The sequence below is a fragment of the Hydra vulgaris genome, chromosome 03 (genome assembly GCF_038396675.1).
Source record: "Hydra vulgaris chromosome 03, alternate assembly HydraT2T_AEP".
Taxonomy (NCBI): Eukaryota; Metazoa; Cnidaria; class Hydrozoa; order Anthoathecata; family Hydridae; genus Hydra; species Hydra vulgaris.
The window spans coordinates 40,153,971-40,175,901 of NC_088922.1; the positions used below are offsets into that span (position 1 = coordinate 40,153,971).

A 21,931-nucleotide genomic window follows, 5' to 3' on the forward strand; every position below is an offset into this window, starting at 1 on the left:
TAATATAATATTTCCTCAGACTTATAATATAATATTACCTCAGACTCCTATCATCCTACTACTTGGACTGATGACTTTTGTTTCTTTGCTAATAATTGGGTCTTCTACATAATCTCCTGGATTTAGGCTGTTATGGAACCTTTCATTCCTTTTTCTCTGTTTCAAGTCAAGTCTCATTTGTGTCTACCACCAAAGTCCTACCCAAGGCTTTGTTTTTAAGTGTTAAGCTACCAGCAATTTACATACGCAGCAATTTAAGTTGTGGTTTCCATCAAGCGACTTTTCATCATTTTTTAACTTTTAAAAGGAGTTATTAATTTTATAAATAACACTTTAACTTTCGAATGATGATTATGTAAAAAAATTTGTTACAAATTTTTGAATGACAATTATATTAGATATAACTATTTACTAATGGAAAAATTCAGATTAAGTTAAAAACTGCAAAACCTAATCTCTATTGAGCTAATTATTTTATAAAATATTTAGTCAAAGAAAACAAAATTGCTTGGTGCTAATGACAATTTTTTTTTGTATACAAAATTATTAAACAAAGTGTAAAAAAAAAACAACCATAAAAGAAATATATATAATAAAAACTTTTATTAATCATCTTGCAAGCACTAGAATATTTATACAACTTTTAATTGCAATAAAAAAAAATTTACTTAAGTTTTTATTTAATGATTATGAAAAAATTAATAATAATAAAAAAAAAGTTAAATTTTATTTAATATTATCTATATTTTATTTTTATTTTATTGTAATGATTGATTTTTTTGCTAGAAAAACACTAATACTTTAAGCTTGAAGCAAAGATCATAATAATATAATTTAATTCTGATAAAAATATATGATTTAATTTAAAACTAATTTAATAAAAATATATAATTTTATTCTGTTTTAAAAAAAGTATAACTTAATTCTGTTTAAAAAAATTTAATAAAAGTTTAATAAAATTAAAGTCTTTTGATTATTGCAAGAAATCAATGTTAAAAAAAATGTTAAATCTCAGATGTTAGGTTCTAGAGACTTTATGAAAATCGTCTCATTAACAAAGGTAAAGTCAAACATTAGATCTCTAAAACATGAGTCTGATTTTAATACTTTCTTATGGATAAGGCAGAATTGTTTGCAAAGAATTTTTCCTCTAACTCTACTCTTGAATCTAGTGACCACTCTTCCTGTTGTTCAAGAGAAACAGGCAAATTGATTGTTAAACATCCAAATCACTCCAGCTTCTATTGCTAAAGTTATTTCTCTCTTAAACTCATTGATTTTGGTCTAAATAACATTCCTGTCAAAGTCGTATAAATATGTTTCCCTTTTATATACTCTCTAAACTATTTAATAAGTGCTTAACTGAATCTTGTTTTCATCTAAAGTGGCTCTCTTTGTTGATGACACAACAATGTACTCCTGTCTTGATAAAAAGTCATCACTTTTCGATTGTTTAGAACAAGCAGTCTCAACATATTATTGTTGATATTTCTATATTGATGAATGACAATACTCTTTTACTTTATGTCTTCTCAGATTATTATTCACTACAGACCTCTCGTAGAAACCATGTATACAATCCACTGCAAAGTTAGCAGCTAATATTGCCTCTATTTATTTTGCTTGTTTTTCTCTTACTCCTAATTTCATTCTCTACAAATTGCTTTTTAGTTCCTGTATGGAATACTGTTGTCATATTCGGACTAGTTCTTCTAAAGAAGTAATTTCTATTCTCTAAGTCCAAAAACGTTTTGTAAATTTAGTTTGACCTGCTATTTCTGCAACACTTGAGCCACTATACCATCATGGCAAGGTTGTATCTTTTTCTCATTTCTACAACTACTATCATATCAATACATACATACATATTAGTTATGCACCAATTGTACATTTATGGCTGATGCCAATATCAATACTGATGGATAGAAAAAGGCTTATACCAATGGATAAACTGGTTGTTAAAATGGTCAAAAATATAAAACCATACACTTTTAAATTGCGTAAATTTTCTCAAAAATAAAAGTATATTTATATTAAAGTGTAGAGCTGTTAAATAATTGGTCATTACTGGAATTAGAACTGGTAAAAAAATACTTGGACCCAAATCTGATACAAACCCTTATTTTAAAAGATGTGAGAAAAACTTAAAGTAATAGATCAGTTTTTTTAACTATGAATAGAAAACATTCAACAAATAAATGCAACTTTAGATAATTGCTTTTCATTTCAAATCTAAAAAGAATGTTGTAAATTAGATAACCCTTAAAATTAACTTAGAATTTTAAAAACTCATTAAAAAGAAACAAAAAAAAACATAACCTGAAATATGTATTTTCTCAAATAAAATAAGATTTACTTTAAGATCAAATATCAAGAAATAATAACATTAGGTTTTTAAAGAAACACCAATAGCAGCTAAAGAATGTTTAGTATTCAAAATTGTGAATAGGAATATTGTAATGTGATAACATAAGCAATTCAGATAAGAATTATTATGTTAATTAAAGATAAGTATTAAATGTTAATTAGAGATAAGTGTTATATGTTAAGTGGATGTCCCCCTCTATACTATTTCTTATTTTCAACTGATGATTGTTACAACATTTAACATCTTACATTTATGCTTCTGTTGATATTTGCTAAAAATTAGGTTTAAGTTAAAACTAAAAAGTCAAAGATGCACTTTAAGGACATATTTTGCAATGTGCCTCTCCAAAGTGCATGTCAATGTGCTTACTTAAGAAAATCTAAACAAATCTTTTTCTACTGTCAATAAAAATTTACTGTCAATACGATAAAATATAAGTTCAGGATAGAAAAAATAAAATATGAAAAGTTTTTCTTAAATTATGTATAACAAGTATGACCAATGAAATATGGTCACACTTGCATAGACTAAATACACTTTGCATGTGATTAAATACACTTTGCATGTAACTAAATACACTTTGTATGTGGCTAAATATGCTTTGCATGTGACTAAATGCACTTTGCATGTGACAAATACGCTTAGCATGTGAATAAATACATTTTGTATGTATTATGTTTTTATCTTAAATACTTTTTACAATTACACTAACAATATAGTTGAAAAATTGTAAAAAGTATTACCATGCCTAACTTTTTAGCAGAGAAAGTAGCCTCTACAGCTTTATTGGTAACAGCAAATAGCGTACCAGGTATTATCTAAACAAAAAAAATACAATTTGTACAAACAAAAAGATTACTTAGAGACATGATTGATTTCACTTGGTTTAAACCAAGCGAAAAAATATCAATTTAAATCAAACTAATTTTTTGTTGAAAATATTAAAACCAATTGGAGTTGCTCTAGTTAAGTTGCAAAGAGATCAAAAAAAAATGTGACACTGTTGAAATTTTGTAAGAGCTGATAAACATGTTATAATTTTTATCAACTGAACAAAAAAATATTGGAAACTAGATATCTTCAGACTCTCAGTGATGCTCATTTCTTTGCAAACATGTTGGAGATTTCTAAAATCTTTGTACTGCAACATTATCATGAATATTGAAGATTTGGTATTAAAAGAATTTTTTCGACTTTTGGGCTTGAAAAAGAAAAAAAGTAAAAAAAGTGGCAAAAGTTTGTTTTAATATATAGAACTTTAAATAATAATGTATTAATAAATAATAATGTATTAATAAATAATAATGATAATAGTTAATAATAATGATGAATTGCAGCAGTAATGTTAATTTACTCAAGTAAAATAGCTAATGCTTTTTTTTAATTGAAAAAATGGACTACACAAAAACACACAAAAAAGCTTCTTTTTAAAATAAGGAGTTTAAACCAAAAAAACCCATGGTTTTTTTGTTTTTTTATAAAATCCTATGGTTTTTGGTGTTGTTTTTTTTTTTTTAAATGGTTTTTTTGCAACCCTGCTTAGAGAAACATTTTACAATAACTGTTTACAGAATAAAAACCAAGTAACAAAAAACTGAAAAAAGTAGTTGCAAATGTCTAAATTCATCATGCATTCTTCTTCTACTTCCTCTGCTATTTCAATGTCTAAAGAATCAAAGCTTCTGATAATTACTAATTATTATGATTTTTTAATATATTATAGTAATTGCACAATATAATAAGTTTTTAATCAAACCTCTTTATACATCACAACCTACTTCATACATCATAATTCTTCATACATCAAGCTCAACCTACTTCATACATCATAAATAAATGAATAATTAAAAGCTTATAATGACATATTTAACCTTCTCAATTAAGGTCAGCGACCTTCTCAATTAAGGTCATTCTGCAATGCTGATGTAACTGCCTAAAACTGCACAAAAAAAAATTTTTTCGAACAAAAACTTGTTTTTGTTATATATAGATCATTAATTGGTTTTTTTAAAACCAAGGTTTAAATACTTTTAAAAAGAAGTTTAACTAGTATATGTGACCTTGCAAGTAATTAAGGGTCATGGTGCATGATCTTTTGACCATTAAAAAAAAAAAAAAAATAATGAAAGAAAAGATTGCTGTCCCATGCCAAAACCTCAGTTAATGTAGCAGCATTCCTTTGCTGCAGCAGGCTATAAGATAGTTACATATGTACTTGAGCCCCCTGCAGCAGTCTATTTTAGTGTGATGTCACGGTGCTTATCTAAACATGCATTTATAGTTAATAATAAATAAATAGAGCATGAAACCAAAAATGAGAAACAGAAACTACTTTTAAACTTAATTACTAACACATTAAAAAAAAACACAATAATGTTTTAATCAAATAATGATAGTAGTTATCAAAAAACATCAAAAAAAGAAATTTAAATTTTTATTAAAATTTCAAAGTAGCAAATTGAAAATTAAAAAAAAATCTTGCATATTCATAAAGAAAATCAACCATGGAACTACAAAAGAATCACAAAAACTACTGGAGTTTCTACTGTTGGAAGGGTTATAAATAAATATAAGAAGACTTAATCTATCGAACAAGCTAAAAAAATAGGAAGAAAAAAATTTAAACAGTAAATCAGTGGGAAATAAGATTTGTTGTTTTTTTGAAAGACATTCAGGCCTGTCTAATAGAGAAAGAGCAAAAAAATACAAAGTTTTTGACTTTTTCTCTTTTTGGTAAGGAAAGTGAAGAAATACTACTATTACAAATCATTCTGAGCAAATAAATACCCAAACTGTTCTGAGAAACAAAATTATACACCCGAGTTTTGACAAAATTAAATGTCTGGATTTTGATTATAGAGATTACATGTGATTTTTTTCAACTATCGTGAGGACAAATATTATACTTCAATTATTCGTGACAGTGTAAGCAACAAGCATGAATACAGACTTGCTGTCAAATATGGCAAAAAAAATTGCTCTTATGGCAAAGCAATTTGTAGTTGCAAAAAAAAGTTTTATATTTACATATATATATATGTATATATAAAATTTGGTTTGCATGAACATAATAAATAACATAATACTGATATAAGAATATATGGGTCAATACATAATAAGTGCAAATTTTACATTTATGTATGCAGTTCTATTATGTTTTGTAAAGTCAATTACTGCCAAATATTGCTTACGCAAAATATTTACAATAGATCAACTCATATAATACATGAAAATTATGTACTTATTGTAAAAGTTTATAACTTCAGATATTTCTATTCAGATTTTTTGTTATCTTTTTCTTAGCTTTTATTTAAGTTACATGTTTTGAATCTTTAACTTATTTACATTTTTATAAAAAAAGTAGATTTGTAGTATGATTTTTGAATTTTTAGGGTGGTTGTTTCTCAGGTCAGCTGACAAAGGTCGGTCAACAAGATGCATATTTGCTAGGAAAGTGGCTTGAAGATGAATATATTAATAAGCATAAATTGTTCAGAATGTACAGTACAAAAGATGTTTAGTAGGTATATTTTTATTCAAAACTTTTGCTTGAAGTTATAAAGATATAAACCTTTTATTAAAAAAAAAAAATTATCTATCTTTTTACCTTCCAAAATCCAAAGATTGTTGAATAATTTTTTTTTTATGTGTGCTTGAAATCTCATCTTCTGTCAAGAGTATTTTTTGATACTATTATTCTGTTGTTGGAATCATCAATACTTTTCTATAATTTATATAATCAACTGTACTTTTTTATAGTTTTGAAATTTTTTAGCTTGCATTACTTATTACTCATTTTTTAGTGTTTTAATAAATAAAAAGATTTCGATCATTTGAGATCAAATGATCTCAAAATAAACACTTAAAATATTTAAACACTTTTAAATGTGTAAACTATTTCAATGTATGTAATTTTAATTGAGTTTGGTTCAAAACTAAATAGTAATCCAATTGTTTGCCTATTATTCTCAGATCACAAATTTTGTATTTTATCTTTATTCATTTCGAATATTGGTCTAGTTTTTTGTTTTTCCATAAAAATAGTACAATTGTAGTTCATTAAATTTGGAAAACAAATAATTTATTCTATTTTTAAACAATAAGTAAACCATGGATCCTAAGTTGGAGTCTATGAGTCTATATTTTTATTCAGACTCTCGCCTGTCATAAAAATTTTTGGGACTTGGAGATTTTTTAGTTTTATATCAGCATATGAATGTTTCCTAAGAAGCAAATCACAGTAAAAGAAAGCATTTTTCTAACGTTTTTTCCTAATGATATTGTTAAAACTAACAACTATGGTTTTACTGATAAATTAGTTAAATCAATTTACTGATAAATCAAATAATGTTTAATTGATAGACTTGTAAAATAATACTTTCTAACTGTGTTTAAAAAAGACTTTCAAAACTAATTTATCAGTAAAACCATAATTGTTAGTTTTAACAATATCATTAAGAAAAAATATTAGAAAAATGCTTTCTTTTACTTAACATTAGGGCAGGCGTTGAACCTCAGACTTCTTAGTTCTGAGTCAGAACTCTTACTACTGTACCGCAGCTGCATGAGATTTAAGTGTATAAATATTTGTGCCTGAGCTAAAGTTGTCCAGGTTTTTACTTAGGATAACGAAGCGCTAAACTAACTAAAATTCTGATTGCGTTCTCCTACAGAAAAATTGGGACAAAAACAACCATAGCCTAAGTATAATTCAGCAACAAGCTACCAGTGTACACCAAAGGTTTTATGTACCGCATATACTGTGATTTGCTTCTTAGGTAACAAAGTCTATTAAATGTGTCTGAGCACGTTATAAGAATAAAATTTATAATATTTTTTGTATTACTATAATTATTCATTTAAATTAAATAAAAACGCATTAAAGCATTTTGGTTTAAATAGACGCTTAGTTTACAAGTAATAATACCAATTTTAATAAATATTTTTTGTGGATTATTTAACTAATATGTCATTTTGGGCAAGGTATAAAATAACAGAAGGTTGATGCATGGAGAAACAAGTTGAGAGCAGTAAACAAACTTGGAATTTTTTGCTTATCAGGTAAGCAGTCTACCACTACACTATTATCACCATTACCACATGTACACTTAAAGTTAACTTAAGTTTTTTATATAAAGTATGTTAGTAAAAATACCTAAAAGAAATTATTTTTTGAGCAAAGAAATGAAACCAAAAATAAATTATAATTTTTTACAGCATAATTGAAACTTTATATCCTTGAAGTAAACAATTAAAGTTTGTACAACTTAAACAACAAAAATAAGTTTTAAGGCCAAGTATGTTGAGCCACAGTTTTTAGTTGTATGTTGATCCAATTTTTGATTAAAATGGTATAGTTTTTTGTTTTCCCATAACAATGTCACAATATCACCATTTTTTTGTGGTGACATTTTGTAGGTGGTGTCACAATGTCGCCATTTTTTTGTGGAGACATTCTGTAGGCGGTGTCACAATGTTGCCATTTTTTGTGGTGACATTCTGTAGGTGGTGTCACAACGTTGCCATTTTTTTGTGGTGACATTCTGTAGATGGTGTCAAAATGTCACCATTTTTTTGTGGTGACATTCTGTAGGTGGTATTGTAGCATAAATATGTATTCTGACATTGCAAGACTATTCAACATGCAAAAATGTGTTGTTAAAATTCTTTTTTTGCAAACTTACAAATTTTAGCTGAGTTTTGTTCACTTGTAAACTATATAGTTTCCAACATTTCCGTGTTGTCAGAAAGTTAAAACCATTAATTTAATTACAAATTAATCGTTTTTTTAAAAAACCGCAAAAACGCAAATTTAATTGACCAGAATGTTTTTAAAAACATTCTGAATGTTTTTAATAATATAAACAATGTTTTTATTTTTATTTTTTTTAATAAAATGTTTTTATTTTTATTTTTTTTACTGTAAATCATGCACGAAGTGTTGCTACATAGGCTTATAGCCTGACTCGCAACAGAGTGCTGCTACATCGACTGACAAATAGCCTGACTCGCAACGTAGTGCTGCTACATCAACTGACAAATAGCCTGACTCGGAACGGAAGTGTGCTACATTGACTATTTTATAGCTTGACTCGCAAGGGAGTGCTGCTACATCAACTGAGGGTTTGGTTGGGGCAGGCAGTCTATCAAGTAATTAAAAAAAAATTCCGGTCTCGCATTTTGATTTTTAATTTTTGTCAACAAAAAAATGGAAAAACTTTCTGAAAACCAGTTAGGAGTTATAATTTAGTTCAGTCGTGACAACCTTGGAATATTTTTAAGTAATTTGGTAACAGCCTTAAGTAATCTGTCTAATTCTAACATGAAAACTGTTGCAAATTACATTAGATGCTGTGTAGGAATTGCATTAGGTACTATGCATATGGATTTCTCCTCTCTACAATAAGCACATGGTAACATCATGCAAAGATTTCGGCGCATAGTATAAGATTGTAAGAATGTCCAGTCTTGACAATCTACAAGAATTATTAAATAATCTGCCTAATTTTAACACAAAAACTATTGCAAATTGCATTATCTGTTTGTAGGTAGTATATGGGTTTCTCCTCTCTACAGGAAGCACATGACAGTATCATGCAATGATCTCAACACATACTATAAGTTTATTAGAAAATATTAAATATTTGATAAATACTTGTGCTTATAGTATGGGAATGTACTCAAAGCAGAGTGGTGAGAGCGTTAATGGAAAATTACAAAAATACTCATAGGAAAATAAATAAAAATTTTTTGGTTCCTAAAGGTGTGTAGCTGATTCCCTAATTTTTGTCTTTTATAGTTTAAAACTTCCAGAAGGCCCAGGGAAAAGGATCAGAAAAGAATTTTGATCTTGGAGGGATATGATTATCATTATCATATTTCATTGTTACCAATGTTTTATTCCATTTTTACCATTGTTTTACTCTGATGTTACCATTATTATATTTCATTGTAACAATTGTTTTATTCTATTTTTACCATTGTTTTACTCTGATGTTACCATTATTATATTTCATTGTAACGATTGTTTTATTCCAATTTTACCATTATTTTATTCCATTTAACCATTGTTTTACAGTCGTTTTAAAAAAAAATTATAGTGTTAGAAGTTCAAACATTGATCGCACAATATTGTCAGCAAAGTGTGTTTTGGCTGGATTATTTTCTAAAGATGGTTTTAAAGGTTTTTATATTTTATTAAAATTAAAAGTTTATATATATATATATATATATATATATATATATATATATATATATATATATATATATATATTATATTTTATTAAAATTAAAAGTTTATATATATATATATATATATATATATGTATATGTATATGTATACACTAAGCAATATTTTATGTGTATATAACACACGAAATATTTTTAAGATAAAATTTTCAAACTACATATACATAAAAATTTTTTCATAAATATGTGAAATATACACTGCCGCTCACGGAAGTTAGGACAAAAAATATTTTTTCAAAAGAAATGTAATTACGTTATAAAATTATTTACTTATATTAGTAAAATTTATGTTTATATAAAAATAAATCAAGTTAAATAAAATTTGTATCAAAAAAATTTTAAATTAAGTTATTTTAATGTAAAAATATTAAAATAACTAACATTTAAAATAACATAAATTGTACTCACAAGTAAAAGTCTTATCATTTTAAATAAATAAACAGAGAACGCAAAAACATATTAAAGGTCACGTATGAACCTGTATTTTACATTATCAACTCAAATCTTTTAAGTTAGTCATTTAACAAGGGTTTCTATTGTTTATTGTGATTTTGCAGATATTTTGTGTATTTTGTGTTAGTGTTTTAAGAATTTCAAGTGCAGAAGTTCAAAGGTAAAATTAAAAATTATTTTTTTAGTGTAAATTCAAAATATTGAAAAAAATATGCCTAAAGGTAAGCCAATAAGTGTTGAAAAAAGGACAGCAATACTCACTTTGCTTCAAGAAGGCTATACAGTTAGAAAAATAGCTGAAAAATTAAATCTGAGTAAATCAACAGTTAGCTATACGATTCGTCGATATCGAGAATCTGGAAGTTTGGAAGACAGAGATCGTCCAGGTCCTTCTCGCATAACAACAAAAACTGATGACCGACGTATAAAAATCATCAGTAAGCGTAATCGAATGTTAACTGCTCCACAAATAACAGCTATTTTCAACTGTGATCGAGAAAAAAAAGTTTCTGTCAGTACAATCAAACGAAGATTGCAAAAAGCTAATTTGCATGGTCATGTTGCTATCCGAAAACCATATCTACGAAAAGTTAATCGACAGAAGAGATTCCGTTGGGCACAGCTCCACAAAAATTGGACGATGGATGAATGGAAACAAGTACTCTGGACCGATGAGTCAAAATTTGAAGTTTTCGGAAATAAGCGAAGAGTTTACGTTAGAAGATCTGCTGAGGAAAAAATGCTAACTCAATGTCTCGTTCCAACAGTAAAACATGGTGAAGGCTCTGTGATAGTTGGGGTTGTTTCTCTCTGGATGGAGTGGGATATTTGCATAAAATCGATGGTATAATGAGAGCAGAACATTATAGAGATATCCTGGAAACAAGTGCAATCCCTTCGGGACTTCGATTAATCGGAGATAATTTTCTTCTGATGCATGATAATGACCCTAAACATACTACATTATTATGTAGAAATTATTTAAAATCAAAAAAAGCTGAAAATGTATTACGTGTAATGACCTGGCCTCCCCAAAGCCCAGACCTCAACCCCATTGAGTTACTATGGGATGAACTGGATAGAAAAATTAGAACTGTATTTCCAAGATCAAAATCTCATTTATAGAACATTATAGAACAGGAATGGAATAATATTCAAAAAGAATTAATTAGAAAATTAATTGAAAGAATGCCGAGAATAGTTAAAGCAGTTATTAAATCAAAGGGTGGTTTTTTTGACGAAAAAAAAATTTAATTATTATAATGGTTTTTGTACATTTTTATTACATAAAACTGAATAATAATATATTTTATATTGAAAATGTATAAAAAATATAATTTTTATTAATTAAAAATTAAAAATTCTATAACGTAATTATATATTAATTTTGCTTTTTTGAAAAAATCTCCACTGTCCTAACTTCCGTGAGCGGCAGTGTATATATGTGTATTTATATATATATATATATATATATATATATATATATATATATATATATATATATATATATATATATATATATATATATATTAGGGGTGTTCAAAAAAATAAAATTTGAAAACGCGAATACACAACAAGCTAAATTTGGGGCAAATATAAAAAAAATACGATTACAAAAAAAAAATCAAAAATATTGAGATTTACCTTGTGCTCAAGCATCAAAACCCTAAAAATGCCCTAAATAGTACCCTCGTAGCAAGGCTTTGAGCTCAAAGTAAATCTTAATATTTTTAATTTTTTTTTTTTTAATGTACTCATAATAATCTATACTTTTTTTTTAAATTGATGTGTAGTTGTGATTTTTCTTAATAGTTCTTTAAATTGAAAACGATTTTATGCAAAAAAACGAAAATATGCGCATTTAACAAAAGAATGCGCAATAATGTCTTGTTATTTTATTTGTTTATATTTACATTGTTTGGTTTATTAATTATTAATGTTTCTTTTGTTATTTGATTTGTGTACTTTGTTTGCATTTTTCTTTTGTTCTCACTTAATAAACAATTTTATTACCTGTCTAAAAGTTGTAAAAAGAAAAAACTGACAATTGTAAATTAACATTAATGTATATTGCAAAATTCTGCAGTAAACATTTTAGTTTCATCTTATATTTTGAAATTAGTGAATGTCATTTCTTTTAAATTAGTTTTAAAAATTATAATTGACAATTTAATAGAAAACAAAGGAGAGTCACAAAAAATAAAAGTTTCAAGTGCAAATAAAAGTAAGGAACTATTAAAAAGTGGCAATGAAAAGCGAAATATAAAAACGTTATTGAGAAAGTGAAACCAGCAATACCAAGTAACGAATTTGTTTTGAGCTTTTTTTAATTTTAAATATCTAGTTTAGGATATAAGATTATAGTTTATAATGTGAAATCTTATGACTATAAGATTTCACGTTGTACAAGACCAAACTCAACCTGAATATTTTTGTTATTAACTTTAGTTGATCAACTGCCAACTGGATTAGATATTTTACAACACATAGCTTTTAATAACTCGACGCTTTCTAAAACATCAAAAAAGTCAATGATAATTGCATGCTTGGTAAAAAAAGACAGAAAATACGAGGGATGTGTTAAACTGCATTGTAGGTGAATTCTAAGCAAAATCAAGGGTCCCTGGCTTAAAGCTGGATTCCCTCTTCAATCAGATAATAATTTGATACAAAAGCTGAATAAGTTGAATAAAAAATATTTGAATTTGAAAAAAAACATGCACAGGAGGTCGCCTTTAGAATTAAAAAAGCAACAATACTTTAGAAAGGAGCTGGGAAAAATCTTTTGGGCAGGAATAACTGACTTACAATACTGGATAAAGAAGGACAAAAATAGATCAGACCTAGATAGGAAAGAGGACCTAGATTTTTTATACGATCAAGAACACAACAGAAAGTTATTTCTAGGAGCTGAAGACAAAAAATATAGTGAGAAGGTATTATATATTATAATATAAATCCACATTATAAACCTTTTTTCTGAATTTAAAAACTCTCCTCTCATTGCTCACTCTTCTCCAATTTTTCATTGGTTTTTATTTTGAGTACATTAATTTTTATTTTATAATGTATGCTGCTACAGAATCTCTTGAGTACTGTAGATTTTACTTGTTGAGAAATAATATTGTAAGGGAAGATAGAAAAGAACTTGCAGAGCTAGTGATCAGCTATCTTTCTCTTTCTATCATTAAAATTCAAAAAACTGGAGCAGTTCATCATGCAAGATTTCTTGGGAAATCTATATATTATTTAAAAATGCAAATTCTTTCAACTTAAATTGATTTTATTCAAAAAAATAGAGAACATATTAAGGTAATAACTGAATTTATAGCTTGTTTTTATGCAAAGTGGTACCTGCAATCAAATGATACAATCAAAGCTCCTTTTATGGATGTAACTGCTATTCATCTAATGCATCAGTATAAAGCAGTATGTGCAGAACCATTTGCTGTTGATGCTGTGTTGAATTCTTTATTTAAACATACATGGTATCTTGACTCAACTCTGATTCCTTTAGCCTTGCTGGATAATGGTGCTGCACTCGAAGAAAAGAAAAAAATTGCTGCTGCAATATTATCACTTCCAAAACCATGTTAAAAGTCATGTTACTTTAAAACTAAAAATAAGCAAAAAAAAAGATATAGAAAAATTGTTAAAAATTGAACTTAACATTCATCAGCAAATTCCTAGCTTCTTTGATTGATGAGTTCTCCTGGTTAATGTTTGATATGATTGTAATAAAAGATCAACGAATTGATGATTGGCTGACCTTCCCACCTCAGTATTGGCACACGCAATCAACATATAAATTATTTTTAAATTTTGCAAAAAGTATTGTTTGTGTAAACGACCACGCTGAAAGGGCAATTGGAATGATGCAACAATTTGTTCACCGCTACAGAGACAAGGAAGAAAAACAAAATAGGCCTATTGCTGTGGACAAAGTTCGCTCAATTTTTAAGGCATCAGACAGTGAATCTTTATTAACCAAGAAACAAAATAACAAAGTTATAAGCAAGAAAAGAATCGCAAAGTAACTACTTAGCTTACGCTCCAAAATTCAGAAGATAGCTTGAACTTTAGTATTTATATTAAAAAAAATATTTTTTAAAGATACAAGTTGCACGTAATTTAAGTTTGTATCATTCAATCAACCTATAAAAAAATGTTTTTCTAAAAAGATAAATACAAATAAAATGAAAACCAAACAATGTGAATATAACCAAATAAAATAACTACGAATTATTGCGCATATTTTCGTTTTTTTGCATAAAATCGTTTTCAATTTAAAGAACTATTAAGAAAAATAACGGATACACATCAATTAAAAAAAAAAGTATAGATTATTATGAGCACATTAAAAAAAAAATTAAAAATATTTAGATTTACCTTGTGCTCAAAGCCTTGCTACGATGGTACTATTTGGGGCATTTGACGCTTAAGCACAAGGTAAATTTCAATATTTTTGATTTTTTTTTTTTTTGTAATCGTATTTTTTTAATATTTGCCCCAAATTTAGCTTGTTGTGTATTCGGGTTTTCGAAATTTTATTTTTTTGAACACCCCTAATGTATATATGTATATATATATGTATATATATATATATATATATATATATATATATATATATATATATATATATATATATAATATATATTTATATATATATATATATATATATATATATATATATTTATATATATATATATATATATATATATATATATATATTTATATATATATATATATATATATATATATATATTTATATATATATATATATATATATATATATATATATATATATATATATATATATATATATATATATATATATATATATATATATATATATATATATATATTTAGAGGTACCTGTTATAATAACAAGTGAACATGATGATGAGATTCTATATCCGAACTATTCAGTCTGTGATTCGCTTAAAAAATGGTATACTTATATTCGAAGCAATGTAGCTTCTGTGCTTGACCATTCAAAAGACTATGAGCATATTAGTAGTATTTTGGGCAGAATGAATAAGACAATGAGTTTTTTAGCTTTATATGATTTTATCGTCACTAGAAAGGTTATTTTTAGTTTATAAATATATTCATTACATTCTGTTGTTCCATTCATTTATTTATATTTTTATTAAATATATTAAAATATTTGTGAAATAATTTTTTCAATTGAAAAAAACCTACTAAAAAGTAAGATATAGTCCAATGAATTGAGCAACTATCTGCACCTACTGCCTAATGATGATGATGATGATGATGATGATGATGATGATGTTGATCATGATCATGATCATGATGATGATGATGATCATCATCATGATGATGATGATGATCATCATGATGATGATCGTGATGATGATCATGATGATGATCATGATGATGATCATGATAATGATCATGATGATGATCATGATGATGATGATGATGATCATGATGATTATGATGATGATGATGATGATGATGATGATCATGATCATGATGATGATGATGACAGCAATGATAAAAACTATGACGATTATAATGATGACAACTAATGTTTAGGTCATATCAAATAAAAATCGGCACAATTTTTTTTTAAACTTGAAAATTATACAAAACTAGTTATAACAGTTTTAAACATTTTATTAAATAAAAGTTTATTTACTAACTCTTTAAACTCTGTATTTGAGTATTTGGTTAATACTTTTATTAGTCATTGAAAGTAATATGTGTAAATTTTAAAAATATTTTTATTAAACAATACCTGATCTTGGTTTTTCTTAGAAAATACCTGGGTGCAGATTCACAAAACTTTTGTAAATCTTGCGTAGCTTATGGAAACTGTACACGCGTTTGGGTAAAGTTAAAGTTGCGCGAAAGGTACTTTTAACTTACACAAGAAATCTATAGATTTTTTGCTTAAGTTAGAGTTAAATCATTTTTTTACATTTTTAATTAAAATAAACTAGTTAGTATTAATGTATCAATAAACTATTATATATACTCAACTACTTTAGCAATTTTTATTTTTTAAGTTTAAATCTAAGAACATTGGCTAATTAGTGAAAATAAGTTTAAGCTTGACAAAAAATTATGAAATTAAACTTAAACAATATTTTAGAGGATTATACATACATTTAAAATCTCTATGAAAATATTTGAGACTCAAGTTGACATTCTTTTGAATTTTTTTTTTTTTTGACAATGCTATGAACTTTACCCCAAATGCTGAGAAATGCTATCATAAATTGTATTGTTTGTTCAGCAACTGAAAATTTTTGTTGTTGTTGGCCTGTGCAACTATTAAAACCACTATTCTTAAGGAGTTATAAATTTAGAAATTAATTAAAATATTAGTTAGGGCATTTTATGATTTATAATCCAGTTGCATGAAAACTGCTATTAGAGAATTAATTACTACCTGTAGCAAATATTTAATAGCTACAATAAATTTAATAACAACTACAATAAATTAAGGTAGTCAAATTTTTAAAACGTTTATTTTCAACAAATATTATTGATTTTTTTATCAGATAATATTAAAAATTGCATTTTAAAAAAAAAAAATTTAAAAAAAAAATTCACATTTGGACCCTAGTTTTAAAAAGTCTAGTTTAAAAGTCAAGAGGTTCATCGATAGGTATTGAGATAATGGTAAATCCTATGAAAGCTTAAATTTTCAATGTTTACTTATAATATAACAAGATACTCATTGAAGCAAAATCATGAAATTAGTTTAAAGCATGAAGAGGAAATAGCATAAACAACTAATTGGCCATAACAGCTCACTATAAATTCCCATAGCTCTGCTCAAGAATAAAATTTAAAAAATATATTGCTTCAACAAGCTTATCATTTATTTTACAATGACTGTACAAAATTTCAAAGCACCATAATGAGTAGTTCTCAAGTTATTTATTGCATCATGCTAAAAAATGGCATTCTGAGAAAAAACCCAATTTAAGATAATATAATGAATAATAATATAATATAATTTAAAAAAATAAGTTGAAGTATTAAAACTAACTTCATCTAAAGATTTGTTATCACTCCTCAATGAAAGAGCAGTCGTCTAATTTTATAAAAGCAATAGTCTAAACTTATAAAAGTTTTTTATAAGCTTTAATTTAATTTTTATAAGTTCTATACAGAAATTAATATTCATGCTTAGCAAAACTGAAAAATTCTTAAATTAAAAATAAGTATTCTATAAAATGCAAAAGTTATGGTAACCTAATTTTAAATTTCAATAAAAGTATCTATTGGAAGATTGAGTTGAACCAAAATAAAAGCGTCATAAGTTATTCCATATCTTTCTTTATCTTGATCAATTTTTTATTTTGCTCTAATTGTTAGTTTAATTTATCACTCAATTTCTACAAAACTGCAGCTTTTGTAATGTCCTATTCTAATTTCACACATTGAAATAACTAAATATAGATTTATATCAAAAAATCATCAGAAGTTTTATTTGAAACTTTTTTACTGGTATAGAACTTCATATTCCATAAACACTCAGTGCAATCGAATTGCAACAAAGAAGTTAGACTTTTTTTTATTTTTATGATCATGTTAATAGACTTCATCTCATAATCAAGGCATGTTCAATGTTTTCAATTTATATATATATATGCAGTGATGGATCCAGAAAGGGGGATAAGGGTACGCATCCCCCCTCCCTCCACCAGAATCTGAAAGTCCTAAAATATCTTAGAAATTGAGGACTTTTTTTTTTAAGGAGATGCAAATGAGGTACAAAATACAAAAATATTTCATCATTTACCCCCCCAGATCCCCTGAAAATTCCTGGATCCGTCACTGTATATATATATATATATATATATATATATATATATATATATATATATATATATATATATATATATATATATATATATATATATATATATATATACATATACATATACATATATATATGTGAAGAGTTTATTTTCAAAACGCGGTAAGCGCCATTTTCAAAAAAATGTAGAAATTGTGTGGTTTATTTTTAGTTTATAAGGATCTAACAGACATTGTGTCCGAATATATACTAAGTGAAGTATAACCCTGTATTTTTCTACTTCTAAAAAACATTTATTTTTAAAACACTGTATGGAGTTTTTAATTTATTTTCAAAGAATGGTATTTAATTGTGACCAATCCGTGGCAAATGTATATTACTTCTGCACGAACGCAAACCTTGTAAAGTTGCGTTAATGAAATGGCGGATTGCGCTTAATGAAATGCGTTAATGAAATGGCGGATTGCGACTTAAAAATAGAGGCGGAAATAATAAATTAATGGCTAATGAAGATAAGGGAGATGTTTTAAAGAATTTGATGCATTTTCCAATGCATCAATTCTTTGTCTACTTTTATATGCCTGCTATGGACAAAGAAAGAAATAAGCATACTGTTGGTGCTTCGTTCTTTGAAAAAGCAATATTTTAAAAATCTGATCACCATTGTTACAACTACACTGCACTAAAAAAATATTATGGTTAATTGTCTCGTACTTAACTCTCCGAAATAAATTTAAATTCACAATCCCGAATTCTGAAACATAATAGTTTACATTACTTTAACAGAACATTGTTTACATTCACATTATCATTAAAATATAATTACAAACATTAAATACACAGAGTTATACAATATGTTAAATAAAATTAATCATTAAAAGTTATTTAAGTCTTTTAAAGTTTACAAACTTTCCAAATATCTTTATAAAATGGATATACCGCATTTTGCTAATAAGCTGTAATTGGATTTACAGTATTTTGAAAGTAAATGCAAATTTATAGACAAAAAATATATTTTTTTATTTACCAATATTTCAATTATTAACATTATCTAATATACTTTATGTATACATACATTAAGCAACAATAATTTTTCCAAATATACGAGACATGATGGCGTGGCGAAAAAAGTCTATTATCTCAATACCACAAAAATGGATATACTGCATTTTGAAAATACACTCTTCATATATATATATATATATATATATATATATATATATATATATATATATATATATATATATATATATATATATATATATATATATATATATATATATATATATATATATATATATATATATACATCCATATATCCATATATATATATATATATATATATATATATATATATATATATATATATATATATATATATATATATATACATGTATATATATATAAATAAAGAGAGAGAGATGATAGTGAGAGATACAGTGAATTATGTTCAAGTTAAATAAGTTTGAGCTGCACAAATATTTAAAAGTTATGCCAAAGTTAAGGTGGCGTCTACCTAAAGTAACTTTTCTTGCTTAAATCATTTAGTTGGTTAATATAATTAGCAGTAGCCATCCATGTAAACCTCTTATTTAAGTATGAAATAGGCAAAGCATCTGGCTCTCATGTAAACTTCTCATTCCCTGAAATAAGCAAAGCATCTGGCTCTCTTGCTAAACCAATCTCTTTTGGTACTAAGTGTATCTTTTGTGCTTATAACGTGTTTTGGTATAGTTTCTTGAATACAAATTAGGTCAAAACACATAATTATCATTGCTGTAATGTTTCTAAATGAATGGATCAATAGTAATTAGTCCCTTATGATTATACGCTTGTTAAAATATGCTTCTTTATTGACTGTTGATTATTCGGTCTAACATGGATTTTACTCAAAATTTTCGATAAAATAGAAAAACAAAATTATTTAACTTATATTTGGTTTTGTAGTAATGCTTGAAATTATCAGGTGTTGGAGTTCATTTGTATAATATGATCCATTACCAGTTTGGAGTGAATTGCTTGATGTAAAAATGCTTTTGTCGTTAACAGTAAAATTGGAATTCTTATACTATTTTGATGAGTTACAAGTTAAGAGTTACCACTCCTTGATGAGTTACAAAAAGCTGTACAAGCATTTTGTTTGGTCTTTTTGTTAATTTATACCATAAAATCTTTTCTCATAAAAACATGGTTTTGTGACTACGATTAAATTTGTTCGGCAAATTTTTTTTTTTTTGACTTTTTCTTATCTTTACTTTGTTTTTACAGTTTTCTTGATTCTCAGGACCAAATATACCTAAAAGCAGTTGATCTGGAGCAGCCTTTGGCCAAGAACTGATTTTTAACAAATGATTTATCTTTGTTGATGCCCTTATCATAAAATTTGTATTAAGTTGATTTTAAATTTTAATTAGTTCTATTATTCTTGTACTACTTTTCATATGCGTCTGCACCTACTTAACTGTTTAAATTTAATGTCAGTATTTACTGTTGTTTTACTGCCAATCTTTACTGTTATTTTACTGTCAGTCTTAACTATCTTAATGCGGTAGTGGTGTAGTGGTAGAGCGCTCGCTTCATAGTCAAAAGGTTTCAAGTTCGATCCCCACCACGTCCCTGGTAGTACCGCGTTCAACTTGTTTCTCTGTGCAGCGGCCTTGTTCGTCAAGGTTCGTGTTTCGGAGTTATAGAGTTGAAGGAGGGGTTATAACCACAATTAAGTAGCCTCCTTGGCTGTAGTGGCCTTCTAGGCCTTGGGGAGGTGAATTAACAAAAAAAAACTATCGTTTTACTGTCAGTCTTTACTGTTATTTTAGTTTCAGTCTTAACTATTGTTTTACTGTCAGTCTTTTCTGTTATTTTACTGTCAGTCTTAACTGTTGTTTTACTGTCAATCTTTATTGTTGTTTTACTGTCAGTCTTAACTGTTGTTTTACTGTCAATCTTTATTGTTGTTTTACTGTCAATATTTACTGTTATTTTAATTTTACTATCATTTACTCTGTACTCTAATTTTACTATCATTTACTCTGTATTTTAATTTTACTATCATTTACTCTGTGTTGTTATTAATCATAGTTTTATAAAAAATTCATTTTTTTTTGGTTTTGTTTATTGATCCTTTAAATTTACTTTTTGGAATGTTTGCTTTGTTAAAATTACTTTGACTTGGATGAATATAGCTATTGACATGGAAGAAGTTGGTGCAAAGAGTATTTTCTTATATGGTTTAGGGTGTATATTTTATGTGGTATAAGGTGTATGATTTTTGTGGTGTAAAGTGTACTGCTTCTGTGGTGTATGATGTATGGTTTATGTAGTTTAATGTGCATTGTTTGTATAATGTAACTATGGTGAGGCATAGTTTATATAGGGTAAGATATATTGCTTATATGGTGCAAGGTATGTTATAGAGGTTTATGTGAACTTTATTACATATGGTTTATCTCTATCAGGTTGTCATTTTATTTTTTACTTTTTTTTAGTTTACTTTTTTACAGGTCTTTAATTAAATAATTTTATTAACTTTTAATTATAAAAAATACAATAAAAAATGAAAAAATTACAAAAACATACCAAAAATTTAAAAAATAAATAATATATAAGATCCATAAAAACGAAAAAAATGACAACTTGACAGCCTGCTCTATACATAAATTACTTTAATTTATACTATATAATTAATTTTTTTATAATAAAAAAAAAAACAGAAAACAGGCTAAGAGAACTTTTAAATATATAATATTAAATTGTAATAAATAATTATGAAATTTTGAAATTAGATCCTTATATTATTATTAGGCTCATGGTGGATTTGTTCCAGTTGATTTGATGCAAGAAGAGTTTTTGATATCAAAAAGGGCAGCAGAATTTCAGGCATACATTATTACTGGTGATGATAGGTATTTTTTTAAACATTGCTATATAAGTCAGGCGTGTTAAGGTGTTGAATATTTAATTTTTTTTCAGTTTCTTAATAATTTATTAGAAATTTAACTGCAATAATAATATAGTATTTCAAGTTATGATCGCTATGTAGGAGTTATCACTATAAAAACTTA

At 26.3% G+C, this 21,931-nt stretch overlaps 1 protein-coding gene across 3 annotated transcripts in view; it reads left to right on the forward strand.

Moving 5' to 3' along the window:
* Positions 1–21,931, forward strand: part of LOC136078147 (lysophosphatidic acid phosphatase type 6-like) — a 74,142-nt gene that overhangs the window by 46,738 nt on the left and 5,473 nt on the right. For all 3 annotated transcript variants that reach the window (XM_065793196.1, XM_065793195.1, XM_065793194.1), the window contains exons 3-6: positions 5,761–5,888; positions 9,469–9,551; positions 14,939–15,156; positions 21,672–21,772. In XM_065793196.1, coding sequence (XP_065649268.1) covers positions 5,761–5,888; positions 9,469–9,551; positions 14,939–15,156; positions 21,672–21,772 — 530 coding nt within the window. The remainder of the gene's footprint in view (positions 1–5,760; positions 5,889–9,468; positions 9,552–14,938; positions 15,157–21,671; positions 21,773–21,931) is intronic.